This window comes from Carassius gibelio, chromosome A17 (genome assembly GCF_023724105.1).
Source record: "Carassius gibelio isolate Cgi1373 ecotype wild population from Czech Republic chromosome A17, carGib1.2-hapl.c, whole genome shotgun sequence".
Lineage (NCBI taxonomy): Eukaryota > Metazoa > Chordata > Actinopteri > Cypriniformes > Cyprinidae > Carassius > Carassius gibelio.
The window spans coordinates 17,423,022-17,435,266 of NC_068387.1; the positions used below are offsets into that span (position 1 = coordinate 17,423,022).

The following is a 12,245-nucleotide window of genomic DNA, read 5'->3' on the forward strand; positions in this document are numbered from 1 at the left end:
TGCTAGGATTGCAGCATCTTAAACAGTATTAGAGTGCATGGGCTGAAAACTGAGATGAAAGCCTTGGAGAGTGGGGCCAGTTGTCATAGACAGATTATATCAGTAACTGTTTTTCAGTCAAAAGTCAAAAATGCATGTCCTTTCTAGCAGTGATTTTGCCTTTTTTTTACTGTCTGAAATAAAATTATATAGATAAAATTATAACAATTCTAATCTCCTATTCTTGCATTGCTCTTAGATAAGCAAGTGAACACAATAAATTCAGACATTCAGTAATCAGTTATATAATGAAGGAAGCTTTCAACTGAAAGGTTGTTCTTATGTAGGTCAAATGTGTGTGTGTGTTTTTTACACTTATTTCCTAAAATTACAATAAATAAAAATATTTAATAAAGATGTAAAAAAAATTGTAGTGTAATGTGTTATGCATATGCAAATATAATTTTTGCTATTTTGGTGATGTTTTATTTGTTATTTTTTTGCTTCATAATTGTTTTGCGGTTTACCATAACATTCAGCTGTGACAGCTTCTTAGTGTGCCATTCTATTGATGCATGCTGTCACAAAAGTCAGTGTGCAGTGACCTATATATTTTTTCTGGCCATTAATGATAGCTTTTGGTAGGCAGCACTTTAAGGTATGTGTCTATATATAAATGTACTTAAAATATTTATATCTATCTATCTATCTATCTTAATGTTACAAATAGCGCCGCTCTCCCTTATATTTAACTTAAACGTCCACCTCTTTGTCTGTGTTCCAGTGATTTCTGAGATTCACTTAATAATGTTAGGATGGTGAGAAAGTGTTCCAAACTGTATCCTCTCCCTCCGCTGGTACAGTATCAGTCTATAGCACCGCGTAAACAGGAGCGCGAGTCCCCCGCCCCTTCTCTCTCTGCGCGAGCTGCTGCCAGTTCCGCGTCGGCCGCGAGTTTACCAGCCACGCACTGCCTGCACGCGCTCGATCCGCCGCCGGGCTGCAACAATGTGACTCTCTATGGCTTTCAGAAGCCCCCCTTTTTCAGTCTCCATTAACGGCCCAGCACTGAGCGAGGCGAGAGGATTGTAACGGTGAGTGTATTTCGGATGGCCACGGAACGTGGGAATATGCGTTACGTTAGCGATTTGGGGGCACCGAACGTGTGTAAAGTTTCGGGAGGGGAGAAATTGTGTCATGTGGTACGACAGAGACTGCTTGTCCGCCAGTCAGTTCAATTGGAGCGGATAGATACATAATTACACAGTGTAAAAACGACGTCGCGAGACGAGCTCAACTTGCCATGTGTTATAATTTCCATGGGGATGACGTCACGCAGTCCTTGAAGCCCGTGCGCGCGGCTCACGCTGATGAGATAACGGGACTGACACACTGCGCGTTCCCCATGCACACAACAAGCTATACAGGAACAGGTCATCTGTTTATAATGCGTGCGTTTTAAAGAGAAAATCATAGTCCATTCTCGGTAGCTATTAATTACGTAGCAGCCTGTCAGTTGCTTTTTAACTCTTTATACATATATGTATTACATAAACGGCAGAGAGCATCACAAGGAATACGTCGTCATGAGAAATGATTGACCGATGACGTTGTTTTTCTGAAGTACTGTAATAGTGCATACTTGTATGTTAATCTGTTTAAAACTTTAACCCTAAGAGACCCATTTATATAGATTATGATGTATGTTATATTTTTTCTCGTAGAAAGTGCTTTTAGAAAGCTATTAGTTATAATAATCGTTATTTGTTTCTGTTGGATTTTGTTATTGCAGAACTGTTAGGCTTTCATAACTGTTTACTATGCTATTGGGACCTGTTGTCACAAAAAGGTCAGATTGTGTAAAGAAATACATTCATGTCAGAGCAGATCCTGGGATGTTCGTATGCCTTGCTAACCCTCCAGCAAGTTCCTGAAATTGCATATTTAGAGGCCTGTACTAGTGTCCCAAACAATTTGGAGTAATTTGTCTTTGATTTTCTATTTTTTCAGTGGTTAAACAGATTATTAAGGAAAGAATGCTTACTCGAAAATTGGCTAAATTAGGTAGTGACCATATTTTGTGGTTTTCAGCTATGTGGTATATATTTTTACACGAGTCATGACCTTAACATCAAGCCAATGAAAACTCAAAAGAAGTCTTGAAAGACACACCCTTAGCTTTTCCTGTCTCTCCTGACAGGGACTTTCCTATGAGTTTTCAGACTGAAAGGAGTCCTGAACTCTGATACACTTTGACTAATAAGGATCAGCTCACATCTGGTTTGAGTTGGACTGGTTTCAAAATAGACTTTGTGGTGTAATCGGTTATGATTCTTTGCTTGTCATGTGGAGGCATGAATTATAACTGAAAAGCCTCAAAAAGCTGGTAACAAGTATTTCTAAACTTAACCTTTATGTGCTTTTTAAACCAAGTTCACTCTTTCAACAGTAATGTCTTCAGATTGGAGTTACAGCTGCCTCTATACTGAGGCGATGGCAAAATCACAGTGGCAACCCTGTGCTGGTGCACAGGCAACACTGTGACTCTTACTTGTGATCTCCTGACCTCTGTGACCTATGAGTCGAGATGGCGACTCACCGAAAGCACCTGGTCCGAGATTTCAACCGATATATCACCTGCTCAATTTGCCGTGGGTACCTGATAAAGCCCACAGCTGTCACAGAATGCCTGCACACTTGTAAGTCATCCTTGAATCACACATTTTCTTTAAGTCCCCTGCGTCATTTCTTTTTCTCTTTCTGAGAATAAAAACAAACAGAATATTTTGGAAATAGTCGCTATTAGAAATGTGTCAGAATAAACTGGCCTCTTTCTGGAATAGTTTTGTTTCCAAAGATGGCTGCTGCTAGTGTCATTATTATGTAATGGAAAAATGGCAACTGTATGTCACTTAGACCTGCCCATACCTGCTTATCTGACCTGCCTCATATCTTGTCTCTAAAATCTATTTGTTTAACACTTGATGTATGTGACTTTCCTCTTTCAGAATAATCCAGTAAATTTTTTTATAAAAAATTGTCATTGCTCTTCAAGCCTTTCAATGGGGTAAGCGGGTGCTTGTTGTCAACAGTTCAGAAGACGTGAAATAAAGTGATCCTACATTTTGCACACCTTCCATGCCCCACAGTCATCAGATGTTAGAAAAAAAGTGTTTATTACATTTGAAATCTGGATATTTACCTTACAAAGACACATGAATTCGCTTCAGGGGGCCTTTATTCACCCTCTGGAGCCATGTGAAGGACGTTTTATTTCAGATTACTGTTTCGAGGGTGAGCAGAAGGTGGACAAATTTTCATTCTTGGGTGAATTAACCCTTTAACATCTAAATTCTTTGTCTGATCCACCAGAGAGTCTCCTAATGTTTGGTAGATACAGCTTTGAGTGTAAGCAGTGGTTGTTTGTCTGAGAGCACAGGGTCTCTGAAAGTGACTTGATAACCTTCAAAAAATCCAGTAATGTAAGGGAGTGACTAACTAAAACTACAAATCCAGTATTGTTATTGTTAGCTAAAACTAAAACCATTAAATAATAGTTTTGGATAACTGAAATAAAGCTGAAATAAAATATAAGTTGAAGTTAATATGAAAACTGAAAGTATAAAAAGATATATGAAATTATTGATACGTTAATTGTATAAAAATAGTACTAAAATGAAACTTTACAAAACTAACCAAATTATTTTAGTGTATCAGACAGTTTGCTTTTTTCTAGTTTTATTTGTGGTTTTGTGAGTGTAAATTATGTATTGGTGGCATTTAGTTGAACATTTATCTATTAAATACTGTCATTTTAATTGGTACACTCAGTTTTTGTTGATTTATAAAATGTCCTCTGACAGCTATATGGTGGCTAAAAATATATTGATTTGAATTATTTTAACTTTAATGACCTGTGTCATGTATGAGCTATCAAAAAGTGAATGAAAACGGTTTGATAGATTGAGAGTAATTTGACCTGATCCTCTCATTCTCTTGTTTCTCTTCTGCTTTTCCTTCTATTCTTATTCCACTGTCCTCTAGTTTGTAAGAGTTGTATCGTTCAGCACTTTGAGGAGAGTAATGAGTGTCCAGAATGTGGGATACAAGTCCATGAAACCAACCCTTTAGAGATGCTGAGGTATCCAAACTCACCCACACTCATTTCTCACATGCACAGATTAAGTACACACAAATCCTCTGTGTTTTACATGGTATCTTGGCCTTTCTTCTTGCAGGCTAGATAAAACCCTGGAGGAAATCATCTTCAAGCTGGTGCCTGGGCTAAGAGAGAGTGAGTGTGTGCATATATTAAGGGTAGCACGACTACTGTCATGAGATGTCATGTCAGAGTTGTCAGAGTAATCACAACCGTTTAGTGATCATTTGAACACAACTGAATTAATTCAATGCACACATTTTTATTACGCAGAACTCTATAAGCATGTCTTTTTTTGAACTTCACTAAACAAATGTGGGTCACTGTGATTTTGCCAAATAAGATATATTCCTAGATCAACATCTTCTGATGATCCTGGATCAACATTACTGTCCAAAAATATAGACTTAACCCAATCCCTAACCAAAACTTAACCCTACCCATAATTTATTCCTAAAATCAGTGTGAAATGAGAGCTAATTAACAAGGGTGTAGAAGCACCTAGCCCCGATCATAAGCCTAAAACAGATATTTCCTGAAAAGTTATTCCACCATCTAGGCCAAATAGAAAATGTATCTGTATCTAAGTTGATTATTAGCCTACTCTTGAGAGAGAACTGGTTTGGTTTTTGAGAGACTGAGACAAGCAACGCGGCTGTTCGTTTGGTGAGCATGTTGTGCTTATTTCATTTATTCGTATCATATCGTAGCCTAAGGTTTAAATCATTGCCTTTTAAATATATACTAACAATAGTATGTCTTTGTTGTATTAATATAGGTGATATTACTCTTACCAAGCTCTGATTTATGAGAGATGCACAGAGATGCAACAGCAATGCGCTGTTTGCTTTGCACTCTTTTCATTCTTAAGGTTTACATTCATTCACTTCACACTCGTAACTTTAGAGGTATGTTGTATAATATTGCGGTGATCTCCTGACTCAGCTGTTTTATAGCAAACATCAGGCTGTGCCAGCCTCAGCCGAATATTCAGGTAGAATTATTCCTTGTCCATTATTTGTTTTTGAAGCCATTATCCATGCCATTCCAAGTAAGGTATTCTGCTTCGGGCACACCCCTAATTATTACATTACTGTGGCAAGTGGGGCGGGGCCGAGAGGTGTGGGAACGAGGAGTGAGGCAGGGTGTAGTGATTGGAGATGAGCTACACCTGCGCCCCACCGCCGGTATCGAGTCCCACGTAGGAGATGGAAGGATATAAAACTGGAGGGACTATAGTGAAGGAGGAGAGAGGACCAGGCCTGGACCATATTTTATGTTTTGCTTTTTATTTATGCGCACCAGTCGTCCGTGAGGGGCTGGTGCGCCGTTTTGTGTTTATTTTGAATTATTAAAGTTTCGTTTTGATTGTGCGCCGGTTCCCGCCTCCTTCTTCTCGATGAGTAGGAAGTTTATTATTACAATTACATATTTTAATTTTACATGCAACACAGATAAAGTCATTGAAAGTAACAGCTACATGCAATATTGTAATCCTAAAATTCACGTAGTTCTTGCAAACTCTGTGCATCCATTATGGTTAATGCATGCTCGAGTAGTCGATTGTTTCCAACAGCGCCAAATAGTGGTTGAAGTAGTCGATAATTCGACTCCCCGACTAGTCTATGCAAGCCCTATTCACACACAGACATGCATACTTTATTCTCTATAATGTGGTTTATATGGTTGTGTTTTGGTTAGTAAGTGTTTCTAAATCTGTAAACTGTTTCTTAACATACTTTCTTTAAATGATTATGTTTATTTACTAGAGGAGGAACAACAGGAAAGTGAGTTTTGGAGAAAAAATAAGATCTTATCAAATGGAGAAGGTAATACTTAACTATTCCCTTCACAAAATCCACAACCTCTCATGCACACAGTCACATATACACATACAGAACATGCCAATATACTTTAAAGTTAAAAGTCAGATTTCCTTTGTCTTTCTTCTAGACGGCCCTATGGCTAAGAAAGCTCACCTGAGTGATGAAGAGGACGATGATGGGAAAGGTGGAGACTACCACAGGAGTGATCCTCAGATCGCTATTTGTCTGGACTGTCTACGAAACAATGGCCAATCAGGAGAAAGCATAGTTAAGGTACTTATAGACAGTATAGTTCAAAATATGGTATGTGTATTTGTATGTGTGCATGTTTATAATATGCACCTCTTGTCTCTGCAACAGGGTTTAATGAAGAAATTCATCCGTTGCTCCACTCGTGTTACAGTGGGAACCATTAAGAAGTTCCTCTGTGTAAAATTAAAGCTGCCAAGCTCTTATGAGGTAAAATACTGTTTTATTACTGTCTCACAGGGCTTTCAACACAGGCAAATGCTTCTGTGTGTGTATTGAGAGTTAATAGAGTCAATACAGATATTAATAAATGAGCCCTTACCCATCATTTGTGAAACTTGATAGCCAATGAAAATGGTTTCTGGGTTTCACTAAATTTGTATGTAACACAAAACATGCCACACTCATTATATGCCTATTATTTGATTTCATGAAACATAATTTGCTTAATTTTGACTGTACCTGTTTCTCACAGCTCGATGTTTTGTGTAACGGAGAGATCATGGGCAAAGACCACACCCTGGAATTCATCTACCGCACTCGCTGGAGACTTCAGGGTGACAGTGTAAGTGCATATGTGTGTGTGGGTCAAGTTTTGTCAGTATTGTTGGGAATGAATGTCTCTACAAGGATAGTAAACTTAAAACCACCTATACTGTATGGACCAGCCCTGTATCCCTGGAGGAATATGGATTTTTAAACATCCTTAATAATAACTCAATAAAAAGGTCAGGGTTCGTGGATTAAAGATATCATCAGCTCAGTATTACAAAAACAGAAATTATTAGAAAGTTACCACCATTATTTTTGTCAATAATCCATTTCACTGTGCATCACAATATGGAAGAAAAGATCTGCAACTTCTGTTACATTGAATCTTTAACATTTTCCTTTAGTACAGGAATGTCTGAAAGTCAGTTCCCGGAGGGCCGGAGCCCTGCAGAGTTTAGTTCCAGCTCTGCTCCAGTAAGAAAATACCATGTAGTTTTCATATAAGCCTGAAAGACTTCATTAGTTTGATCAGGTGTGTTTAATTAGGATTAAATCTAAACTATGCTCTGGCTCTCCAGGAACTGAGTTTGACACCCCTGGTTTAGTACAATGACAATATAAATCTAATTAATTAATTATGAAATCATGTTGTCTTAATAATATCACTATAAATACAAAGTATAAAAAGGTGTTTATAAAGGAAAGTTTATAGCCACCATAATATATTAGGAAGGGGGTCCCTTCTAAGGGGATCATCATAATTTGGTATCTTTGGCATCAAACTAAATATAAAAAAACAAAAACCCTGTACTAGAACTTTGTAAAAAAATTATTAAAAAAGTAAGTTTGACCCTGAATATGTAGGTGTGTTTAAATCTGTGTGTGTGTGCTCATGAGAAGTGTGAACAGCTGTCGCTGAGTTGGTGGTGATTGTGGGGGGCAGGAGCAAAAAAAGAAAAAAAGCTCACAGCTACTGACAGATCTATGAGTCATATTTCTCCAGTTACATACACACTAGAGGCTGACACAAAATCAGAGGACACATCAATGCCCCTAGGTTTGTGTCCTTGTCTTTTACACCACAAGAGAGAAAGATAGAGGACGATATGACGATATAATGAAAATGATACCCTGCTTAAATCTGAATATTCAAAGTCATTCTTTACTTTTGTTTGCACCCCAGGCTTACCCCATGGTTCTCGAGTACCGTCCAAGGATCGACTTTGGTTAAACAGCACTTACGGCTTTGCAGAAATCTCATGCAGACTAATGTCAAGAGATGAACAAAAAGCAGAAAAGCTGAATGATTGTGCCTCTGTTGAAAGACAACAACACAAAGCCCCATGACTGACAGGACTGCTCACTTCTTCCTGTGCGCTGCTTCAGCCTCTACTCCTCCATTCCTCCCTCTTTTAATTTCCATTTCCACAGTTGTGACTCCACCCACTGGCACTGTATCAAGTTTGTTGATTACATTCCTCCAAAGCTTTCTCTGCATGTTGTCTGTATGATGACATTTTAGCGTAAAGTGGCCTGTTGGGATTATCTGATAGCAATCTAGCACAGAGAGTACGCTAAAACTCATCGCAAAGATGCGCCCCGACCAGGTGACAAGTTTAAGGAATAAGATGAAGTCTCACTAGATTTTAGGTTTTATTAGGCGATTTTATCTAAGAGTTTGCACTAGAGGCAAATCCAAATGCCTCGCTGTATTGTTGCTGTTCTGTGTTACCTTTAAACTCTCTCTTTATCTTTTTGGTTACTTTACTCACTTGCTCTGACTGTCCACATTGTCCCTCATATATTCGATCACACAAACTCGCCTTCTCTTTCTCAGCCTCTTTCCATCTTCCCTTACACTCTCTCATTTTTCTCCGATGGTGTTTTTGGCTCTGGTCTGAAGTATTGATGGATCTCATTCAGATGGAATTGAATGAGAGCACTGTAGATGCCCCAAAATAACAGCATTGAAAGGCACTGGGTAAGCATTTTTCCTTCACATCGAGTTGAGGCCAAATCTTACTTTCACCCAAACTAGATCATTATCTTAATAGAATTGATATAACAATAACTGATGCCAGAAATGCTTAATGCAGTAATTCACTGAGAAATCTCATCTTTGAAAACTGTTGAATGGGGAATGACTGAAGTGTGCCAGCTGCATCTCTCGAAGAGCAGCTTTGTCTCACAGGCTGTTAGTTGTAAACATTCTGTTGTTTCCTGTTTTAATCAGACATACATTTAAATGAGATGAAGCAATCAGATTCACCCTCAACAGACATCTGAATTTTAAAAACATCAGCCGGATTGTTAATAATTCACTTTATCCGTGTATTTTGAGTGTTGTGTAGCAAATTAAGACCATGCATTTTATGCAGTTTGTGATGTCTGCAAAAACAACTGTGCAAAGGACATGCCAAAATTACATTTGGTTACTTCCACAAAGTATAAGAAAAGTCCATATCTGATATTTCTCATTGTGCTTCTCTACTACACAACATGGACATGTTTGTAAAGAGAGTTTGAGATTCAATCATCATGTTTGAAATATTCTAGTGTTATTTTGGAACATTAGTTCAGATAAGGTCATAGGTTAACTCTCTAAGTTTGTTTACATGACAGTGTTACTCTTTAATACGTACGTGTAGTAACCTGTGATATGGATATTCCATTTGAACTCATAATTACAAGAAAAAAGTGAAGACCAAACTGATAAAGTTGCCAAACTGATTTTATGCACATTTCCAGAATGCATTTTGAGAATTAAGGGTTCAAAACATGGAGCTTTTCCAATCCAGATTATATGATGGTACTCAACATAGAACAGAATTACATGAATTATTACGTGGACATTTGTTTTGGATAATCTCAGGGGATGACACCTGGTGAAATGTTTAGTGTTTGGGGTTTGTTTAGTGTTTTTTTTTTCCATTTCAGTTTTGGAATCAAGGAATCATTACAATGGGTTTTAGAAATTAGAGTCCCTGCAGTGCTGGAAGTCACTACAGTTAATCAAAATATACATATACGTAGAATCCAATGAGACTGAATTTCTTGGCAACACTGTTTTCAGTGAACTGTTTCCATATGTACCAATAGCGGAAATGTATTTGTCCAAATGTGTCTTATGGCAGGCTAAAACTTGTTATACATGTTACACCAACATGGTCTGTTGTACTGAATTTAAAAAATCATCTGCACTCTCTGTCAGTTCAGTGGAATTCTTGATGTTGTCTGTTTAGGACAAAGGCCACTGGCTGCTCTCCAAAATCCAATTCCCTCCCCTCTAAGAAAACATGCAAATCAAATATGAAGTGTCTTTGAGCTCTAATTATAAATACAATGTATTTTTGTATGTTGAAGCACTTAACATATATTTGAACCTATAATCAAAAGATTTTGTCAATGCTTGTCTTTTTCCTAATAGATGATGCTGCTTGGGGTAATTTATTCTTTTTTTGATACGTCCCACCGCCTGCTATGTGTTCCCCTTGTAAATGTTCACACTGTACATGAAAAGCTTCCTAATGCTGTTCATGACCTATTGTTATTTAATTAATGAACATTAAAATATGAGAAAAAAAAACGTGTGGCTATTTTTCTGTAATTTCTTTAACAATAATCCAGAAACATATTTTATTTTGCTGATAAAATTATGAAGTCTATTATACTTGCATGACAGTGTATCTTGTTATTGGATCTAGTATGTCTTAGATTGAACGATCTAAGAAATACGCATTATTCATATTAATATGGCCTTACAGACTAAAACCTTTGAAGCTGTCCAAAGATATTCTCTAAAATTTCATGAACGAAATGATATTAGTGTGTGAGTTGAAATCTGACAATGAAAACAAAGACAGAAATGTGCTTTCTTTTAGTCTGTTTCTATGCACAGCTCCCTGCCTCTTTCTCACTCACTTTTTATCTCCCCCACTCATGCACAAGGAAGTGGAATGTGACATGCATTCCTCTGTTAGTCTGTGCATCTCTTGTTCAGCTGTGTGTTGGCCTTGGTATTCATCTTACAAAAGAGGTCAAAAATACTTCATGTGGGATAAAGGCAACACATACTTAACCACAAATACGTACGTCCTCATGCCCAGGAACGTTTATTGAAGTTAAAAACTTCAGTGTTTAAAATGTATGATTTAGGATTTTGAAAGAACAATGACAGCAATGTTTTTGGATGTTTGCATGCATGTGTTTGCAGAATTGTGAAAGGAATCAGTTACCCAAAATACTTTAAATGTGACGTCTGCATTATATGTTAACATCAACAATAGATCTGAATATAAATATGCCCGCCACTGTCTCTCTTTAGTCTTCTCTTTCATCATGGCATGTCACAACAACTCTATTTTCAGTCAGAATGAATTGGAAAATTCACAGCTCATTTATTAAACAGAGAAAGTGAGACTCCCTCTGCCCCCTGCTAACACTCCAACATCAAACCACTACTGAATAAAAGTAAAGCACATTATAAACACATCAGCAAATGTTGAGTATTCCCCTTATTTACAATGCATATATCATCAAGTGAATATATCTAGTAGTGTTTAAAGCTTTAGCAAGTGATTTTTTGCTCTTCTAACAACTAAATGTAATTGCACCAAAATTGTTGTTTCCAAACAGGTTAACACAGCCCCAGTCCTAAACTCACACCATTTGCTGATGTGGGCTTAGGGCCGGCTCCAATCTAGAGACAGAATCAACATCATAACAACTTTAATTTCAGCATATTACACGAAATTTGCTCTTAGTTCCATGTATTCATGTGCTTTTTTTCTCCATTCACATTTTTCATTCTTTGATAGTCATCATTAGATTTATGAGTGCAACACAAGGCCATCTAAAATTAACTGTTTAGAAACTAGACAAGGAGAGGGTGGGGAGATGCTAACTGGTGTTTGAGCTTTTATTCTCTCCACTTATTGCTGCTTTGTTGCATCATACGGATGCTGTTTTTTAACCTGTTAATATCCATAGGCTAATTACATAATTCGTGGAAGTCACAGTCATAGTCCCTCCTGAATGCTTTCCAGTGATTCACTGACACAACTGTTCTTTTATAGACCTGTCACTAGCCAGATACTGGAGCTGATCACTGGGTGTATTCTGGTAGCATTTGGATCTTGTTGGCACGGATGGTCTGCTGTAATTGGAACCTCTCTAATCCAAGAGGCTGCTGTCAATCATCTTCTTTCTCTACCTATCTCACCGTTTCCTCATATGAAGTCATTATGTTAATGTCAGATATCTCATAACATTCCATATTTAGACCTAAAGAACAAGCCACATGGCACCAATAAGATCATATATAGGAGTGACATCACCACAGAGCTTCTTCTTTGGGAATGACATCACAGTGTTGTGCTGAGTTACATCTCACTGATGATATCACCACTGTGCCAAGACTAGATCATCAAGACTAGAACAAATTTCTATGGCAGAGCAGTGCATGTATGCTTCTGGGTTCAATCAGTTAACCATCTAAATGAACTGGTTTATGTATTGATACAAAATATTACGTTTTGAAA

General features: G+C 37.6%; 1 protein-coding gene across 1 annotated transcript; it reads left to right on the plus strand.

The window, feature by feature from the left end:
- Positions 1–890: 890 nt before the first annotated feature.
- Positions 891–9,745, plus strand: LOC127933518 (polycomb group RING finger protein 5-A). Its single transcript, XM_052530557.1, has 9 exons — positions 891–1,073; positions 2,429–2,678; positions 4,024–4,120; positions 4,218–4,273; positions 5,908–5,967; positions 6,092–6,237; positions 6,325–6,423; positions 6,689–6,778; positions 7,889–9,745. Exons 2-9 carry the CDS (start codon positions 2,567–2,569, stop codon positions 7,934–7,936), a joined length of 708 nt encoding a protein of 235 aa, XP_052386517.1. The 5' UTR covers positions 891–1,073; positions 2,429–2,566; the 3' UTR covers positions 7,937–9,745.
- Positions 9,746–12,245: the final 2,500 nt, after the last annotated feature.

Excerpts from the sequence above, each read along its gene's own strand:
- LOC127933518 (XM_052530557.1), top strand. The coding sequence starts at position 2,567 with ATGGCGACTCACCGAAAGCACCTGGTCCGAGATTTCAACCGATATATC. Across the intron at positions 5,968-6,091 it reads GATCTTATCAAATGGAGAAG|ACGGCCCTATGGCTAAGAAA; the intron begins GTAATACTTAAC and ends TCTTTCTTCTAG. Across the intron at positions 6,424-6,688 it reads AGCTGCCAAGCTCTTATGAG|CTCGATGTTTTGTGTAACGG; the intron begins GTAAAATACTGT and ends TGTTTCTCACAG.